The sequence below is a fragment of the Neovison vison genome, chromosome 7 (assembly GCF_020171115.1).
Source record: "Neovison vison isolate M4711 chromosome 7, ASM_NN_V1, whole genome shotgun sequence".
Lineage (NCBI taxonomy): Eukaryota > Metazoa > Chordata > Mammalia > Carnivora > Mustelidae > Neogale > Neogale vison.
In genome coordinates, this window is record NC_058097.1 from 56,315,076 (window position 1) to 56,334,463 (window position 19,388).

The 19,388-nt window shown below is 54.4% G+C and overlaps 2 protein-coding genes across 3 annotated transcripts; both read right to left on the reverse strand.

Moving 5' to 3' along the window:
- Positions 1-6,261: 6,261 nt before the first annotated feature.
- On the reverse strand, positions 6,262-9,173 carry SERTAD1 (SERTA domain containing 1). Of its 2 annotated transcripts, none has more exons than XM_044257316.1 (2): positions 8,998-9,173; positions 6,262-7,326 (listed from the first exon to the last, which is right to left on the reverse strand). In XM_044257316.1, the coding sequence occupies exon 2, from the start codon at positions 7,324-7,326 to the stop codon at positions 6,613-6,615; it is 714 nt and encodes a 237-aa protein (XP_044113251.1). In that variant the 5' UTR covers positions 8,998-9,173; the 3' UTR covers positions 6,262-6,612. The 2 variants fall into 2 exon arrangements, with proteins under 2 accessions (XP_044113251.1, XP_044113252.1); XM_044257317.1 differs by lacking the exon at positions 8,998-9,173 and adding an exon at positions 8,648-8,735.
- Positions 9,174-15,208: 6,035 nt separating this feature from the next.
- SERTAD3 (SERTA domain containing 3) lies at positions 15,209-18,745 on the reverse strand. Its single transcript, XM_044257318.1, has 2 exons — positions 18,615-18,745; positions 15,209-16,455 (listed from the first exon to the last, which is right to left on the reverse strand). The coding sequence occupies exons 1-2, from the start codon at positions 18,651-18,653 to the stop codon at positions 15,853-15,855; spliced, it is 642 nt and encodes a 213-aa protein (XP_044113253.1). The 5' UTR covers positions 18,654-18,745; the 3' UTR covers positions 15,209-15,852.
- Between the last annotated feature and the right edge of the window lie 643 nt (positions 18,746-19,388).

The window sequence follows — 19,388 nt, forward strand, 5'->3', positions numbered from 1 at the left end:
GGCTGGCCACGTAGGAGCCCCACTTCTCTGTTTCATGGAGTTTCCATGTTGGGGGTACATCTGTCGTGGGTTAAGTACTATACTGGGCACTCTGAGCTCTGCTCCCAGGATCCAGGGTTCAAGGTGAGCACATTATGCCCAGTATTTAGCTACCCAGCCAGGAAGTGGTAGAGCTGGGGGTTCAACCCCACTTCTGCGGGGCCCCAGAGACCCTGCAACTCTCTTCTGTCCTCTTCATGTAACAGACAAGGAGGCTCAGAGACAGTGACACCCAAGGTCGCCTGCAGCAAGTCACTGGTAGCAACAGGCTTTGAACCCAGACCTGCCCAAGTCCCAAACCAAGGCCACCAGGCCTCACCCTGATCCCCTGACCCCCAACCCCAGCCTGCCCTGACTCACCAGACCCCGGGGGGCGGCAAAAGGAGCACAAGTATTCCCACATGCCCTTTGCGCCCACCCGGCCGCTGGCTCCGATGCTCCCAGCTCTCTGAGTCCCGGCCTGGGGCCAGAGCTGGGATGAAACCGGGGATTACCCCCAAAGCACGCGTCAGCAGCTTCTGTCCCATTGTCGAGCCAGACACGGCCACCAAGCCTTCACCTCAGTTGTCAACCTTGCTCCTTGCACCAGCCCCCCAGCCCCTCTGGGGACCTGTACCCCACCCCGCACCGAGAGCTTGGGGCCTACTCCCGAGGGCACAGGGACCAAGCACAGGCTGGCAGGATCCCAGAGTGCTAGGGTCCTCCCCCATTCTCTCCAAAATGCCCCCTGCCCACTCTCAGCCGCCAGGGAAGGCAGGAATGTGCTGAGCTCTGGGAAATGCCTTCCAGGCCTGGCAGCCACCAAGGGTTGGGTGTGGCCAGGTCCCTGCCAGAACCCTTCTCCTGGGAAGGGTACAAGGAACAGTGTGATCAGGGCGTCTGACGGGCCTGAGGAGACCCTCACCCTGGCAAACTCTCTCTGTCTCTCTCATTGATCCATTCAACCATTCATGTGTTTGTTTATTCACTCAACAAACACAAGCCCTTGGCGGCAGCCTCTTTGCCAGGCACTGGGGACACCGACAGACCTAAATTTACCCTGGGGGGGCAGGCTCAGGGAAGGATTTCTTTCTTTCTTTTTTTTTTTTTTTAAAGATTTTATTTATTTATTTGACAGAGAGAGATTACAAGTAGGCAGAGAGGCAGGCAGAGAGAGAGAGGAGGAAGCAGGCTCCCTGCTGAGCAGAGAGCCCGATGCGGGACTTGATCCCAGGACCCTGAGATCATGACCTGAGCCGAAGGCAGCGGCTTAATCCACTGAGCCACCTAGGCGCCCCTCAGGGAAGGATTTCTGGAAGACATGACATGTGAAGTCAAACTGATTGGTTGAGAAGGTGGGAGCCAGGTTAAAAAAAATGTGTAGGAAGGGGCTTCCAGGGAGAGGGGCAAATGCAGGCAAAGTACCAGAGGGGAGAAAGGCAACGGTCTTTATCCAAGGTCAGCAGTCCATGAGCACCTGGTCTGTTGTCCAACCCTATGCTGGATGGTGCCGAGGACACAGCGTGACTTGGACAGCCCGGGCCTGTTTTTGCGGAGTTCATAGTCTAACAGGGAGACAGACCCGGAATGGTGACGATTGCGATGATGAGAGAGTCGTGGTCAGAAATGTCAGGGCCTTGATAGGGGAGCCCAGGAAAGGTGCCTGCTCCAGCCTTGCAAGGGAGGTAGGGGAGGCTTCCTGGAGGAGGAAACATGTGAACTGAGACTTGGATGATCCACAGGAACCAGGCAAGAGAATGTAGAGAACAGTTTTACAGGCAGAGGGAATAGCCTGTGCACAGGACCTGAATCCAGATAGAGCTCAGCACATGTGAAATTTCTAGAAGTTGAGAGCTGACTCCTCGTTAATGGCTGCGTCCCCAGGGCCAAATATGCGCCTTGCTTATATTTCCTCCTATTTTATACATTTATTCAGCAGCTATTTGCAGACACCTCTTCTTTATCCATCCCTGGGGTTTATCACGGAAGTGACCATGACTGCGGCCTCACAAGGCTCACAGCTTGTGAGCTGTGGCAGGGGGCGTCCGGTATGGGGGCAGGCATTCAAGAAGTGCTCAGTGAAATGAGTATATAATTCACACTGACTTAAGGAGTATGAGGGACAGATATAGGTCTGCAAGAGGAGCCTTGCACTCTGGGACTATCAGAAAGGGCAGGGAAGTCTTCCTGGAGGAAGTGGCATTTAAGCCAGCACCTGAAAGATACATAGGCATTCATGCAAGGCTGCTGGGCAGGTGGTGGATCTATGACTGGGTTTCAGGGAGAGGGAACAGCCTGTGACAGGGGCCCCTTTGAGAAATCAGTGAATGGGAAGGAGTGAGGGGAAGCTGAGGGGAGGCCCATGTTCAGCAGCGCCTGTGAGGAGGGGCTGACACTTTGTCCTAAGGCCTTGCTTGCCTTGTGCCTTCAGGAGGGACAGTTTTAAGTAGTCGAGGTTGGAAAGTCTGACTACAGCCCAGGCTAGAGTTGGGAAGAAAATCTACCTCTCTGCTCGGGGTCAGCCAGACAAGGGAGGCTGGTACGGCGCTCTTCTGTCTCTCTCTGTGTCTCAGAGCACAGGAACCCTTGAAGGGTGAACTTCTTCCTGTGAACTTCTTGAAGAGAAGTCCCTCTGAGACTGGGAACAAGCATTCAGGCTTTTGCTGTGTTTTGTGGTCACCCTTCAGTGGGTAAAGGAAGCTTCTTTGTCATGAAGAGTGTGTCTGTCTGTGTGTCTCTCTACCACTCTGTTCCACTCTCTGTCCTCATTCCTTGTCTCTGTCTCTCTCTTTCTCTATCGCTCTGCGTTCTCTTGCTTTCCCTCCCCCAGGGGTGTGTGGCCATGGGAAGTTGAGTTTAGGGGGTGGCACCAGTATCCCGGTTCCGGCCAAGGTCACTTCAGTAAACACAGGACATCCTGTGGGACGGGGTGGGAGGGGAGTGGTGGTGGGGTGGTATCGAAGCTTATCTTTAGGGACAACCCTCTCCCACCCACTAGGAGCCAAGTGGCAGCTGGGTCCCCGACAGAGCAGCTGATCTCTCCATTCCTCCCTCCCATCCTCCCTACCTGCTCCAGCCTCCTACCCTCCCTTACCAAGCTCCAATCCCACTGGCCCAGCAATCTGGATGCTTTCTCCTGGTTCTCCCTCCCCAAGCCTCTTGCACCCCCTGTGTCCCTCTCTGGCTTTAGCATCAACCCCAGACCTGCTTGTCCCCCCAGTCACCATCCCAGGGCAGCCCCACAGTCTCCCCCAACCCCAGCTCCCTGGTTAGAACCCTGGGCCTCATCCTAGGCCCCTGCCCCATCGAGTCTCATCAATTCCAGAACCTGTCCTCCTGGCTTGCTAAGCGCCTCTCCCCGTCCTCCCAACCACCCTGCCAGGGGTGTGATGTCCCTTCCCAGCCTCCCCTCGAGGCTCCCAGCCTTTAGTCTCATCTCTGAGCCACCACATCCACGTGGCAGCCAGAGGGATCCCTGCACTTCCTGACTCCCTCATGGTGCCTGGTATCATTTGCCACCCAGGGCCCCTTATGCACTGGCCCCCTGCAGACCCCTCCAGCCCCATGATTTGCCTCACTTCTCCTCCCTCTTTCCAGCCAAACCCATAGCTTCCAGATCCCTGAAAATGTTGTAGGGTCCCTCTCATCCCAGCCCTTGCTTGTGCTCTTCCCTCTGCCTGGGACAGCCCCCTCCCCAGAACCACAGCCCTTGGAGGTGGGCACTGTTGCTGTTCCACTTTACAGATGAGCTCCTGAGGCCCAGAAAGGTGAAGTGCCTCTCCTGGGGTCACACAGCTGCAGAACAGCAAAGCAAAGTTTCAAAGGTAGGTGGTCTGGCTTTCAAGCATCACATCTGCTCAAAGTCTCATTGGGTCAATAATCATTGACTAAGCATCATCAGACTTCCCTGGCTGGCATTGTAGGTGCTCCATAAGGATTCGCTCAGTGTGTGAATGGGACAGGGGTGGAAGGCGAGGCTTGGAAGGGACAGAGTTCAGATCTCAGAGGACTGAGATAAATTCGGAGGGTCCAGAGCAGAGGACAGACATGGTTTGCCTTTTACTTCGGGCCAGGCACACAGTTGTTACTCATAAATCTTTGCTGAATGAGAGAAGGAATGAAGGGAAGGAGGAAAGGAGGACAGCTCTCCCAGGTGTCCAAGGGGAGAGGATGTGTGTGTCATGGGAGGGGGTCCCCGTGAATGTCCCTGGAGGGGAGCCAGCCTGGGGAGTGTCCTGATGGGAGCACACAGAGGCTCTGTGGAAAACCAGTGCCAGGGCTGGTGGCTCAGCTAGGAATGGTGTGGGCCCTGGAATCTGCTGGCTGAGGACCTGTGGCCTCTTGGGGTTGAGCCTGAGGGCGGAGGGGCACACTTGAGCCAGGGAGCCTGCACAATCATCTGGGATCAGATGAGGGGAGAGTGGGGTAGGCCCTCAGGCTTGAGCTGCTCATAAACCTGAGGGTACCAGAGGGAAGGGACTAGTACTGATCTAGCCCATATGGTGCTTTTATGCAAAAGGCCTGCCCCTTCCCCAAGGCACTTGACCTCCATCTGCTGGGAAACTGTTGTAGTAAATATGTAAATGCCTGAAACATGCACGGTAGCCCCTTAAATATGGAATTTATGTTTAGTGCACAACCTGTGCAACTGTCTGCAGAGGCTCTGGGGAGAAGGGGCATCGCTGGCCAAGCAGGCACCGGGGCAGATGGGAGCATCGTTGACAGATGGGTAGGCTGTCTGCACCAGCATGTATCACAGATTATCCCCCAGTTTGGCACACAGAGACATCAAAAACAGGCTCCCAGAGTGTCGTAAACAGAGCGCATTGCTGACCCCACACTGGGGGACTCCTTGACCACTGGACAGACTCAAGGGAACCTAAGGCAGTGGCATCTCAGACCCTCAGACTGAGCACCAGAGGGCATTGCTGAGCCCAACACCCGAACTCCCAAGGTCTGGGTCCGGGTCAAAACCGAGTCTGAGTCCCACTGCCCGGGAGTTGAAGTCACCAGGTGTTGGAGTCAGGCACCCGGAAGACCCTCAGCCACCGCCCCAGCTCGCTTCGGGCCATTTCCACTCCGCCTCCGTAGGCCGCCTCAGCCACTTCCAGAAATGGGCACGACTTCCTCTCCTCCTCCAAGAAGCTCTGCTCTGCCCGCCCCTTCCCGGCCCAAGGGGCCGCCGAAGCTGCCCGCCTCCCCCAGTTCCACCCCAGCTTCAGCCTCCCTGGAGCTTCCGGCCGGAGGGTAGGCCCTGGGGCCCAACGATTTTGATGTCCCCTCGCTGGCGTCTTTCCCACTCGAGGCCCAGTGGGCCTGGCAGTTCACCGTCCGGCCCTCTGCTCTTCCCGGCCCTCACCCCCCCCCCCCCCCCCCGCCCCGCAGCTTTCACTGTGCTCCTCCCCTCCGCCGCACCCCGGGCGCTGCCCTGCCCCCACGGCGGCCAGGAAGGACGCCGCCTGGGTCCCGTGCCAGGCCTCTGAATGTGCGGCCCCTCCCAGCCCGGCCAGGAATGCGGCTGGACAGCGGGGGCGGCACAGACACCCGGCGCTCAGGCCAGCCCGATCACATAAGCAGTAGGGCAGGTGGCCCCGGATCGCGGGGGCCTGGGTTTCTTCTAGAAGGAAAGCAGGACTGCCTGCCTGCTGTCAAGCCACTAAACCGGGTGGCTTTATTTCGCAGCCCCCCTCCAAGTTGCCCTATCTTCTGCCCAAATGCGGATTTGAGGCCCCGAGGGGATTTTTTTTTTCGTTCTTTTTTTTTTTTATAAACTTGCTGGAGTCTCCTTGTCTTTCCCCATTTTCCTGGAGAGCTAGCTCTCCATGCTCTTTCGGGAGACTCTGTCCAGCCTCCAGCTTTGGGCTTTTCTTTCTGGCTCTTTCTGAGGTAGATTCCAGTGGCCTGGCTCACCGCACCCCCCCCCCCCATTATGTACCCACTGGGCACACCAGGGAAACCTGGCTGAGTACTTCTGGGGAGTTTTCTCCAGTTACCAGAGCTAATCCATCTGCTTCTCAGACCAGTATAAAGCAGTGAAGTTCATGGTCTGAAACCCATGTCCTCAAGGGATGACCCCTTGGAGCTTCAGGTTTCTGGGCTGTCAAATGGGGATAGTAATCATGCCCATCTTGTTCGGGGGATGGCAAGGGTTAGCACTGTGCCAGGTGCCCAGTTCCCTGCTCACTAAATGCTGGAAGTTACTATGTCGCCCTTAGTCCAGATACAAAGCACACAGACTTGAAATTTCCCAGGACTAGTTTTAATTTCCACAAAATGGTGTGGTCTCTTCCCACATCAGGGAAAAGACTCCCAGGCTCCAGCCCCTGGGGTTTCAGTCCAGCACAGAGCCTGGTCCAAATCACATTCCAGCCACCAGGCCCTGTCCTCCCATCCCCACGGCCAATCCCAGTCTCCCCCAGCCCCCCCTCACAAGTCCTAGACAAGAGGACAGAGGTGGAGTTACTCAGGACTGGATTCTTCTCTCCAAAGCCCCTCTCTCTCTGTTCTAGGGAAGCCAGCTATGTCTTTCAGAGGAGAGCTGGTCCGGCCACGAGGCTCAGTTGGGACACCAGACTACCATCCCTGCTGTGGGCGTCAGCGCCCCGGACCCGGCGGCCGCTCCAGGGCCTGTGTGCCCACCAACACATCCAGGAGGTAGTCCAACTCGGCCTCATCCAGCTCCAGAGCCTCCTCCTTGCCAGGTCCATCCTCAGGGCCAGGTTTGAGGGCCTCGGAGGCTGGTGCCCAAAGTTCACTGTCATACATAGAGGTGTCAATGTCCTCAAACAGGCCCTCAAGCTCATCGTCCAGCAGACAGCCAGTGGCCGGGCCCAGCAGGTCCAAGGCACCCAGGCTGGGTGGGGATCCCCCGGCGGGGCGGCCTGGGAGCCCCTCGTCCACTAAGGGCTGGGGGGCCTGGCTCAGGCCCTCGATATGGCTGAGGTCCTCCAGCAGGCTGGCCATGGAGGCCGAGAGGGCGGCGTCGGAGCTGGCCAGCAGGCTGTCAGCCACACAAGGGGCCGCAGAGGGGCTGGGCATGGGTGGCAGGGTCGGCTCAGGGGCCATGGATGCCTGGACGCGCCGCAGCGTGTTCACTACCAGAACCAGGTGCCGCAGGTCTGGCTCGCTCTGCCGCAGGCTGTGATGGAGCTTGAGCACTGAAAGGTCAAAGAGGGAACTGGAGGTGGCGGGTGGGGGGGCCTGGGCCACTGCAGGGAGGCTGGGATCCAGCCACCAGGTGTCCACTGCCAGGGTTTCCTTCTCCTGCTCCTCCTCCCGCTTGCGCTTCAGACCTTTGCTCAGCATCATCTGCAGGGAGAGAGGAGTCAGTCATTCCTTATAGAAAGTCAACGTGAAGTTCAAACCCAGGCTCTGATAACTGATGTGCAGGTGTGATCTTGGGCAGGCCATTTAATTTCCTGAGCCTCTGCTTTCTTACGGAAACTTTAAGATACGAATGATAATAGTTATCTACTTCAAAGAGTTGTTATGGAATCAACGCGATAATGTACAAAAAAGCACTCACAACAGTGCCTAATACATTGTAACTCTTCTGATTAACAAGTACTCTGAATAGCTAGTATATTTCTTTAGCAAACCAGGTGAAGCGCCCAATATTCAGGAAATTTTTTTTAACCCCGGGGAAAGCAGCTGTTTCACATAGTTTGACATTTATTAAGTGTCTACCACCCATCAGACAAATAAATATGGGAAATGTACAGATGGTGCTAGGAAGATACTAGCAGGTTCTCTGGAGAGTGGTCTGGGAAGGCTCCTGGGAGGAGGTGATATTTGAGCTGAGCCCTCAAGCAGGAGTCAGCCACGGAAGAACCAAGGGGAAAGCATTCAGGTAAGAAAGAACAACAACAAAGGCAAAGAAAGACTTGGAGTCTGGATGAACTTGAACTTAAAATAAAATAAAAAGCACCAGTGTTGTCAGCACACAGAGTGATGCAGGATGGGACGGGGTTTGGAGAACAAGCAGAGGCAGAGTTTGGACTGCACTGTGTCATTGAAGGATTTTGATCAGGGAATACAGTGGCGTTGTGAACTGGTTAGGTTTCCAGAAGATCCCCCTAAGCTGCTTTGAGGAAGATGATGCGGGAAGGAAGGGAACCAGAAGAACGTGGTCCCGAGCTCCACTCAGAGGCTACTGCACTCTGGGGCGGGTGATGATGGTGGCGTGGAGAAGAAGGTGGTTGGCAGTGGACTTGGAAGAAAGTTGGTTGATTCAGGATTTATTTGGGAGGCAGAGTAGACAGAGCTTGCTGGGAAATCCTGACGGGCACCGGGGGTCACTGAGAGAACTTTTAAAAACCCACACTTTCCCCGGGGTAGGTGCCCCTGGAGTTCCGGACCCCGGGCCCAACTTGCTTTTTTGAGTTTGGTAGATTGCAGGGTCCAGTCCCCAAGCCCTTGCCCTACAGGACATTAAGACTGACCCCCTCACACTACTCAAAACGGTCCTTGCCTCCTTCCGAAGACCCAGGAGTCCAGAACCGCAGGAATTCAGCCCCCACCCGAACTCCTCCCCCTGGTCCCGGCGCCCTCTAGAGGCGCCAGGACGGCTTTCCCCGGGGATTCCGGCCCCTGGGACCCCGGGATCCTTGACACTGCCCCCACGTCCTGCCTGTCATTCCTGCCTGCCTCCCAGGGCCGTGCGGGTCGGGATCCCCGGAGGGCTCTTCTGCCCTCCCGGCCGGTGCTCACTTCCGGCAGGCAGTGGAGGCGGCTCCTCCCGAAGCGGCGGCGGCGGGGGCGGGTGAGTCACGCAGCCGGAGCCAGAGAGCCGGCGCCTCCGCCCCCTTCCCGGGCTGCAGCGTGATTCACCCAGCCCGGCCGGGCGGCACTTAGGAGCCCGCGCATCTCGATGCCGGGCAGCCCCGGTGCTCACCGGCCGGACCCGGGGATCGAACCTGCCAAACGACCCCGCCGCGGGTCTCCCTTCTCTCCTCAGGCCCCTTTACTTCATTTACATACCTAGCTGACCCGCTGCCAATCAGAACGAAGAGGGATCCACGCGCAACCAATCAGGAAGCGGCGACGGCAGCATCGCTCGCTCGCTCTCCTTCAGCAACCGACGCCTGGGTCGGGAGACGCAGTTCTGACTCCGGCGCACGACTCCGGGCTCCTGACTCCCCTTAACTACCGCCCACTCCTGTAGTGGCCCCGCCTTCCACCCGGGGATTGGCCTGGGACGGTGATGGGCGGAGCCTGTAGAAGGAAGGCTCGGAGGGAAAGGAGGGTGGCTTCAGGGCGCATGCCCAGAGACTGCGTGAGGGTACCCGGCCAGGTGGGTTGGCTTTTTTTTGCTGCGGGACAGTTGGGCGGCGGGCTAGGGGGTCCCGTGTTTCTTGCCTCTCGAGGTGCGGGACCGCACACCTGCCCATAGACTTGCCAAAACCCAGCAACTGAGCTCCTTGCAGGCCTGACCCTAACAGGAGTCTGCACTCTAAGCCGGATAGGCATGGGTTCACATTCTCACCGCTCACTGGGTGTGCGATCTTGGAAAAAGATCTTGGACCTCTCTGAGCCATACAGACTCTGTTAAATGGGCATCTTCTTGCCTATGTTTTGAAAGTTAGAAAATTTAAAATAAGGTTGTGTCTGTAAGATCCCTGTAGCACACTGAGCAAATAGATGCCGGGCAGCTGGACTCAATGGCGGTTACAGGAGGGGGAGGAGGAGCGGGCGGAGTTAGGAGTGGAGCCACGGGAGTCACATCCCGGGCTCCATTCCCTAAGTAACTCTGCGACTTTGGGCAAGTGTTTTAATCCCCTAGGGTCTCCGGTTCCTCATCTTTTTAAAATGAGATTATTTTGAGGATTAAAAAGAATAATTGCACAGAGGCGCCAAACTGGCCCAGTCGGAGGAGCATGCGACCCTTGATCTCCGAGTTCTGAGTTCAAGCCTGCGTTGGGTGTAGAGATTACTTAAAAAGAAAAAAAGAAAAAATAATAATTGGGGGCGCCTGGGTGGCTCAGTCGGTTCAGCGTCTGCCTTCGGTTCAGGTCATGATCCCAGGGTTCTGGGATGGAGCCCTCCATTGGGCTCTCTGCTCAGCGGGAAGCCTGCTTGTCTCTCCCTCTGCTGGCCGCTCCCCCTGCTTGTGCGCAGGCTCTCTCTCTCAAATAAATAAAATCTTAAAAACAAGAAAGAATAATTGCACAAAATGCTCATGTTCTTTTGTTGGTAGTAAAGCCGTTGTGGTTATGGCGCAGGCAATTAGGTGGGGGCGGGGGGACGCACAGAGTGGGATATAGGTAGACAAGAATTTAACACTTGTCTGATAAACTGACAGCGGGACTTAGCTTCGCCAAGTAGCTCATTTGCTAACTTTTCTGGAGTTGTGGGAAGAACTGTCGGGAGTAAAGCTCCTGGCCAAAGTAAGCTCCAGAAAATCCTAACTATATTAGTTGATTCAGGGAGCAGTTATCAATGGATGTTCGTTCAAACCTTAGGGTAAAAGGTTAACAGGATCTTGGCAGGCTCCAAGGCATTCCCCCACAGGTTGCTTGCTAACTGCCAAGAGACAAATAGCCTTTTATGATGGGGAGATGTGCTGCTCACCATCTTAACCATGTGAGGAAACCCTGCACCCACAATCATGGGACACCCCGACACTGGGTACCACCCCATGTGATGCATTAGGAAGTTTACAACATTCCCTTTGGGGTCTCCCTGTTAAATTTCATAGGCTGAATCTCGTGAAGCCTCCAGACCTGAGCTTCAGTTTCCAGAAAACAGAGAGGAACAAATTAAACGTGAACACAATCAGACAAATACAGAATGTGGGACATCTACAAGTAAACTCGGCTATTCCACCAAAAATTCAATTTTGAGAAAACAGAAAAAGGGATTGGTGGGTTTGGTAGTGGGGAAATTTCTGGAATGAAAGTTACTATATAATTTCCTTATTACAACAAAATAAGCACATGAACGCTCAACGAATCCTGATTTGGGGAAGAGGAGACAGCTACAAAAGATATTTGTGGCAGGGGGCGGGAGGAGGGGGTGAGGCCTGGGTGACTCAATGAAGAGGGAGCTCCATCCCAGGACCCCAGGATCACGACCTGAGCAGAGGGCAGTCAACCGACTGAGTCACCCAGGCACCCCTGCCCCTATCTTTTCTATATGCTTAATTTAAAAAAAATTTTTTCCTAATAAAAAGAGGGTAAAATGCTAATAGAACCAAACCCCTCCCAGGCAAATTCACATAATTTCCCCCATAACCTATCCTTATGGCCTGGGAAAAAAAAGTGGCTTGCTCCAGATCACATGCTGGAGATTCATAGGAACCTCAAGAATTTGATCAAAATGTGTTTATTGAGCACCTACTATATCATGGACGCTGTTGTAGACACTAGGGGTACAGCGCTGGTTAAGTCTCACACAGTGGTCTCTCTTTTCATGGATCAGGGGAGGAGGAAAACAGAGAAAAGAAGTATGACAACAAAAACATTCATGGATCGAACACCTGTGCACCAGATAGGGCAGTAATTATATAAAAATCCCTGAGGGGGGGTGGACAATACACTTAATATAATAAATAATTTAGTATTTTAGAAGGTGACAAGTGAAAAGGAAAAGAACAAAGCAGAGCGAAAGGAGAGGAATGAAGGTGTGCGGTAGACTGGGCGGGTGCTGATGCTGGTAGAAAGTTCCCGGAGTAAACCTGAGGAAATGAGAGAAGTAGTAAAGCTCTGGAAGAAGAATGCTCCAGCCACAGGGAAGGGCCAATGCAAAGGTCCCGAGGACGGAGTCTGCGGGGCAGCAAGGCCAGTGTAGCTGGGCTGTATGTTGCGGAGGGGGCGGTCAGAGAAGCTTTCGGGCTGTTTAGAGACGTCTAGAGAACGTTATGTTTTATTCCGAGTGGTTTGAGACCCTGGAAGATGAATAACCGAGGAAGATAATGTCGGCCTCTCTTCGGTGCCTTGAAGAAAACAAAAGAGGACGGGATTATACGGAGGCCTGTGCCAGGGTGGTCCAGGAGAGCGTCCCTGAGGAGGTGACCCTGGAGCTGAGACCAGAAAGTGCAGAAGAAGCCAGGAATTCAAAGGGCTGGGGGGAAGGGAAAGGGAGAGAGGTCAAGCCTTGGGAAGTGAAACCAGAAGCAAGCCATCGGGTCCAGCAGGCCTGGGGAGGAGCCTCCGCCCGCAGGGGAAGGGGGTGGGGGAGGGAAGCGCCCCGCCCCCAGCCGGCCGCCCAGCCTGCCGCCCCACCCGGCCTCTGGGGAGGGAGCAGGCGCCGGGCAGGCTCCCGCCACCGTCGCCGCCTCCGGGGTATTCCACTGCCCCGCCAGCTCCGGGTGAGGATGCAGCCGGACAGGTGGGAGGGGCCTGCCACGACGGCCGCGCCCCATCCACACCACCCCCCCAGCCCCGCCCCCCGCCCCGCAGGCGGGAGGAGGGCAGATTGGGGAAGGTGGACTCTGTCCTCAGGCCCGGTTCGTCTGCGGGCTAGCCTTTACACTTCTCCCATCAGTTCTTTAACGGGGCATGAGCTGGGCCTCTGTTAGCCTGTTTGTTTATCTGGAAAGTGGGGATATTCCTTATACTGCCCTCATTGTGGTACTAGCAAGCTACAGGATCTGTAAGGCAAAGAGGGCCTAGTAAAAGGTGAGTCAGGCCTCATCTCTCCTCTGCTCAGCAGCCTTCCATGGCTTCCATCAAATTCGGTAAAGCTCACTCCTTCCCGTGGGACACCCATCTTGTTCACCTCATCTCGTAAGATGCCCTCTTCTTGTACACTCTGCTCCAGGAACACTGACCTCTTCAGGGTCCTGCAAACATTCCACTCATGTTCTCACCTCAGGGCATTTGCACTAGCTGTTACCTCTACCAGGATGGATCCCCCTCCCAACCCCACCCCCCAACTGATAATGACTCACTTCTCACCTCCTTCCGGTCTTAACTCAAATGTCACCTTGTCAGTGAGGCCTTTTCTGGCCATCCCATTGAAATAACAATGCCCCCACCACTTTCCTGCTTTCTTTTTCTCTACAGCATTTATCACCTCCTGAGGAACTGCACATTTTACTTATTTTTGTGTGTATTTCATCCTTCCCCAAATGCATTGCTGTGTGAGAGCAGGAGCTGTCTATTTTATTCCCATGACTGGAGGAGCACCAGGCCCACAGTAGGCACCCAATAAATGTAAGCAATTATTGGAATCCTTAGGGTACATTGGGTCCTCCTTTTCATGGGTTACACAATCTGGGTGAGGTGGGTACTCCTGGAGGCCTGAGGTTGGGACATGCTGGTGTGTTCAAAGAACTGGAGAGTGGTAGTGTGAGGTAGTGTGAGGAAGATGAATTCAGAGAGGTGAGAGGGAGGGTTGACCATTGCCAGGTGGGAGTTCATTTTTTCAATAGGAAAACAAAAAGTTTGTTCTTGAGTGCACACCTGTACTGAGCATAGTTGTGTGTACTGGGGCATACAGCTGGGGTAAGACCAACAAAACCCCTCCCTCTCCCAGTTGCTAATAGACCAGAAACCTAAAATAGGTAATAAATAACTTGAGATAGAATAGGTGCTACTAAGAAAATCAAATAGAGGGTGGTGGGGGGATGGTGCACCTGGGGATCTGAGAAGGGGACATTTGGATCAGTGAAGCTGTGGGAGAAATGTCCTCTGGGCCATTAACAAGTGCAAAGGCCCTGGGGTATATGAGCTTGAGGTCAAATGAGACCTGTGTGACTTGAGGTGAGGAATAGTGGAAGATTAAGCTGCAAAGTTAGGAGCAAGATTGCCGGGTCTTACAGAAGTTTGAGTTTTATTCTGGGTGTGAGAGGTCACTGAGAGTTTTGTAAGACCTGATCCAGTGGGCATCCATATTGAGATGTGAAACACATGTGCCTTGAGGTTCTCATGACCATCTCCTCTCTCTCTTGATTGGCACCCATTGGTCAGTTACCTCACTTTCAGGTGTGTGTGTGTGTATTTTATTTCTTGCTTTTAGATGCAAAGCCCCTCTTAGGGAGAGAATCTTGGCTTTAGGCCAGAAAGCACAGGCAAAATCCCCCTCCTTTCCTGGCCTGTGGACTCCACCCTGGTGTGGTTCCTCTTTGCAAACCTTCCAGAAAAGTCCCTAATGCTGTGTAAACTCACCTGGTGAGCATTCAGAGGTCTTTGCAGGCCTAGCCAGGGCAGCAGTATTTCACATTACATCTTCCCGGGCCTCCCCTCTTCTCTCTACTCACCAGCCTGGACTTGTACCTCCCAAATAAATCCTTAGTACTTTAACTTCAGCCTGGTCAACAGTTTTCTAGATCCTTTTTTAAAATGTTTTTTCAAAAAGTTTTTTTTTTTTTTTTGAGAGAGTATGAGAGCACACAGCAGGAGGAAGGGTAGGAGGGGAAAGTAGGCTCCCTGCTCAGCGGGTAGCTTGATCCCAGGACCTCAAGATCATGACCTGAGCTGCAGGTAGACACCTAACCAATTGAGCCACCCAGGCACCCCTAGAAAGATCTACACTTAATGCTATTTTGGGGCATCTTCCTTACCCTTTGGGCCTCAGCAATACATTGCATACAAAGAAAGCGGTGACTTTTTTTTAAGCGCTAAGAGTGACCTATCCTTTTGGTAATTCATGGTACCGTTTCTCCTCCTATATGCATCCATGTGGCTGGAGATCTAAGTTTACCAAGTAGCAAAGACACAAATAGTTAAGAACCAGTTGCTGGAGGCCAAACTTAGTTTTGGGTCCTTGCTCCCTGGTTCTTGCTTATTTTTTTTTAAAAAAATATTTTATTTATTTATGTATTTGAGAGAGATTGAGAAACAGCATGAGAGGGGAGAGGGTCAGAGGGAGAAGCAGGCTCCCAGCTCAGAACTCCATCCTAGGACCCCAGGTTCATGACCTGAAGGCAGTTGCTTAACCAACTGAGGCACCCAAGCACCCCATGGTCGTTGCTTTTCTTGCATTGTGACCAGGAGCTAGTGATTTAGCCCCTCTGAACTTGAGGTTCCTCCTATGTAAAGCCTGTTAACAAAATTCTATATAACCATTAAGATTAAATGACTTAATTCAAAGTGGATAGAATAGTACTCTTAAGTACTCAGTAGTTATTACATTTAATAATATGCCTGCCCCCACTTTGGCAGGTAAGGGTGCAGGTGTCCAGGGAACTTACCGGGTCCCTCCCACTGACCCACTGAGGTTTAGAAACTTCAGGCAACACCAGCCCTTCCAAAATACTTTTATTAAAAAACAACAACAAAAAAGTCATTACAAACAAGCAAAAAACAAACAAAACCCACCACAAAACCCGCCTTTCTTTTAAATAACGCGGCATGGAGCGGTTTGGTTTCCACCCTATTGCACGTGGTCCGGCCTGGTTATGAATCAGGAGACTGCTGGGATGGGGTCTTGCCAAAGAGGTGGGGTTCAACCTTGGGGGAGGAGGCCAGCCCCTCCTGCTCCCTTGAGGTGCAAGAAGCAAAGTCTGAGCTCCCATAGTAACCAGGCAGCACATCCCTGTCATCCTCTGACAGGCCCAGCTTTATCTTCCCTGAGGCCCCAGTGGTCACAAGGGGAGTAGGAACTGGAGGGAAAGGCAGAAGCAACATGGAAGTGGGAAATCAGACTCCCAGAAACAGAGTCATGTTAAGGCATTTGGAACAGATAAATTAATTCAGGAAGACCCACCTTCACAGAAGGCTGCGGTAACCAGACACACACACACATGCAAGATGGTTTGTGGAACCCTGAAATGGGAGGAAAGGAGGCCACAGTCACTGCTTAGGGACCCCACCAAAACACACATACACACACACAGTTGCATCCAGGGATCCAGCCCACCGAGGCTGAGATGAGGAAAGAGCCCCCAAAGTTTTAGGATCCCAGAATGATTTCCATAATGTGATCTAGTTCATTCCACTCCCAGGACCCTGGGGCACAGAAGAGGTTGTGAGGAGGCTCCGGGGGTGCCAGGGCAGGTTCCTTCTCCACAGCTGATGTGTCAATGTCCAGAAAGAAGTCATCCAGACCAGAGTCCCCCAAGTACCGGGAGCTCAGAGCTTCTAAGAAGACTGGATCGGGCTGGGGCAGCACTTCATTCTGGGGACCTGGGGGAGCCACTGGATTCTGAGGGGGCTCCGTCTCGTCCATGGATGTCTCCAGTTCCCTGAGAATAGAACCGATGGTGGCTGACAGGGAGAAGTCCTCCTCGCCCAGGAAGAGGGGCTCAGGGGGCAGGGTGGGTGCTGGAGCCAGGCAAAGGGCAGCCTGGAGCTGCTGGAGGGTATTGTGTATGAGGACATGCCTGCGTAGGCTCGGGGCTCGGGGGCCCAGGCTTCGTTGGACTTTGTCTAAGGAGATTCGAAGCAGGGCTTGCTGGTAGCTCCGCAGTCCTGCTGGACCCCAGTCCCACTTCTCAACCTCCTCTTCCTCCTCCAAATCCGAGTGTTTCCTCTTCAAGCCTCCTACCATGGTGCCCTGAAGAGAGAAGAGGAGCAAGTCAGACATAGCAGGGCTAGTTCAAATCCCAAATCTATAAAATGGACATAGGAGGAATCCCACAGGGCTGCGGAGGAGAAAACTAGATCTGGACAGACACATAGCTGGGTTTGCATCCCACTTACTTGCCTGTGTGGCCTTGAATAGTGAATTTGCCTCCTTGAGACACAATACTCATTTTTTCAAAAGTGTCACACATAACAGGTGTGGAGTATGGGGACCTGGCCTGGAGGCAGGAAACTTAGGTTTAAATTCTACCATTGACACTGCTCAGCTGTTTGATCCTTCTAAGTTATGTGATATCGCCTCTCATTTTTTTTTTTTTTTTAATCAGATCTCAGTTTCCCCATCTGTAAAGTGAGGACCGTAGGGGCACCTGGGTGACTCAGTGGGTTAAGCCTCTGCCTTCAGTTCAGTTCATGATCTTAGGGTCCTGGGATCAAGGCCCGAATCGGAATCCGGAATCTGGCTCTCTGCTCGGTGGGGAGCCTGACCCCGCCCCCCTCGCCCGCCTGCTTCTCTGCCTACTTGTGATCTCTCTGTGTCAGGTAAATAAATAAAATCTTTAAAAAAAAAAATGAGGACTGTAAAATTTCTCACCATATTCTCAAGGAGATCCCACCTGTAAAATATGCATGGGGCCCACCTACAGTTAACCTTAACAAACAAGAATTTAATTGCCATTTAGTCATTCAATATTTTTATCTATTGACGGCCTATTATATTCAAGCCACTTGGAGCCCCGTTAAGACACTCTTCTTTCACAGGAAGTGTATCTTCTTTTTAAAGATTTTATTTATTTATTTTCGAGAGCAAGCGCGCAAGTGGAAGGGCAGGGCAGAGGGAGTGGGAGAAGCAGACCCCCCCATCGAGTGCGGAGTTGTAAGCGAGGTCCATCCCAGGACCCCGGGATCGTGACCCTAACAGAAGGTAACCGCTTAAGCGCCTAAGCCTCCCAGGCATCCCAGGGAGTATATTTCTTTCCATGTCCTCTTCCTAACCCACTGGAAGCACACCCAAAAGCTGGGAAGGAGACTCCCTCCTTCCCTCTTCTACTCCTTCGGCCTCCCCCAAAGCGCACCCCACGAGAAAATTTGCTGAAACTCGACTCCTGCCAGGCTCCGCCCCCTCCATGGAACTCCAGTCAGCATCCAGGCAGGCAACAATTTAGCCCAGAGGCTTCTGGGAAATGTGGGCCAAGAGCTGCCTGGCACGATCGCTAATGTTGAGCGTGCACTACAATCCCCAGAGAGCTCCGCACGCCGGAGGGAGCGCCCTCCCCCGCCCTCCCCTAGGGCATGCGCACAGGGCCCGGGGCAGGTGGGGGAAGGGAACCCGGACGTCCAGCTGCCGGGCGCCTGCCGAGCCCCGCCCTCCGATGCCTCTAGGGCGGCGGGTCTGAGCTCCACGCCTGGAACTCCCCTCCCCCACCCCAGACTCCGGCCCTACAACTGCTTTCTCCTGGTCCTTCGGACCCCCCAAACTGCTCTCGGGTCCCCAGACCCAGGCCACAACACATCGCTCAAAAACTACAAATGCGCTCCGATCTACTCCATTCGGGAGCCTAATTTTGATACCCTCAGCCGTCAACTTTCTCCTATTCTCCCATCTTTCAAACGCCTTTCGACTTCACCCCCCCCACTCTCCCTCTGACTCCAAGACCTGAACATGGGATTCTCCCCAGCACCTCCTCTCCTCCACTGCGTCTCCCTCACCAATATTCCTTGCACGTAGTTCTCTCGCTTTTCCAAATGCCCAGAATCCCAGCCCCAACCCCTCACACCTTTTCCAGAACACTGGAGTCCCGAATTCAACCCGCACGGGAGACGCGAATTGTCCCAATCTTCAGATTTCCTGCCCCAAAAGTTCCTTCCTTGGTTCTCTCGCTTCTCCAAACACCCCATGTCCCAGCTTCAAACTCCGTCCACTTGAAGATCCTGCCCTACCAACTTCGCCTTCAGTCCGGGATCTCGAATTCAGCCTCCAGTCCCCAAACCCCACCAACCCCATCAGTCACCCTTATCTGCACCCCCTACCCACGCCCTGACCCCGCCTCCACAACTCTCGGGGGGCGCGCCTCCACCTCCCCTAACCCACGGCAAATCTCAAGCCGGGTGGCTTTACTCTCTTTCTCTCACCTTAGCTGCCAGGTTCGCAGTGACCAAGTCCTGGAACATCCGCAGCTTTACGACCCAGCAGCGCCGAGTAGGAGACTCAATCACCTCCCCAGGGCCTCTCGGTTTGGCCTCGGGCCCACCCAGCTCCGCCCCGGGGCCGAACCGCGAGCCGCGATTGGCTGGAGTCCTGCCCGCCGCGGGGCAAGGATTGGCTGGGTGGAGCCACCAGCCCGTCGCCAGGAGACGCCCGACTGGCCCTCCCTTTCCTTACTCCCCGGACCTTTTAAAGGATTCCGACTCGCCCGGGGGCGGGGCCACGTCTCGAGGGTGGAGCGTGGCGAGACGTCAGAACCGTTTCCTTCAACTCAGCCACTGCCCTCTCTCCAAAATAGTCAGCATTGCTCTCTGGGATACTTTTATACCAGGTGAGGACGCCCGGGGGAGGCTGCTTGGCACGCCCCTCCCCACCCCGCTTTCCGGGCGGGTGGGGCTGAGCCCCTCGCGGAGGCCGCGCCCCCGGCGTTCCGAGGGCGGACGCTGCGGGGCGGAGGATGACGCAGCTGAAGACCAGCCAATGGTTCCGCGCGACCTACGTTGCCTGGGCGATCGCAGCCCGCTTCCAGTCTTCCTGCCCGGCCCTCCAGCTCCGGCCGGCTCCGTACCCCGCGGCCCCTTTCTTAATCCTCAGGATTTCTCTGCAAGTCTTGGGGTGGTCTCTCCAGCACCCCTCCTCCCGGAGCCCCGTCCTTCCTCTCAGGCAGGATGCCACCTCCACTGCTGGGAACTCATTCCTTG

What these genes read in the sequence shown, in the direction of transcription:
- SERTAD1 (XM_044257316.1), bottom strand. Translation starts at nt 7,326, where the DNA reads ATGATGCTGAGCAAAGGTCTGAAGCGCAAGCGGGAGGAGGAGCAGGAG.
- SERTAD3 (XM_044257318.1), bottom strand. Translation starts at nt 18,653, where the DNA reads ATGTTCCAGGACTTGGTCACTGCGAACCTGGCAGCTAAG. An exon ending in CTGCGAACCTGGCAGCTAAG is followed by an intron (nt 16,456 to 18,614) that starts GTGAGAGAAAGA and finishes TTCTCTCTTCAG; the next exon opens with GGCACCATGGTAGGAGGCTT.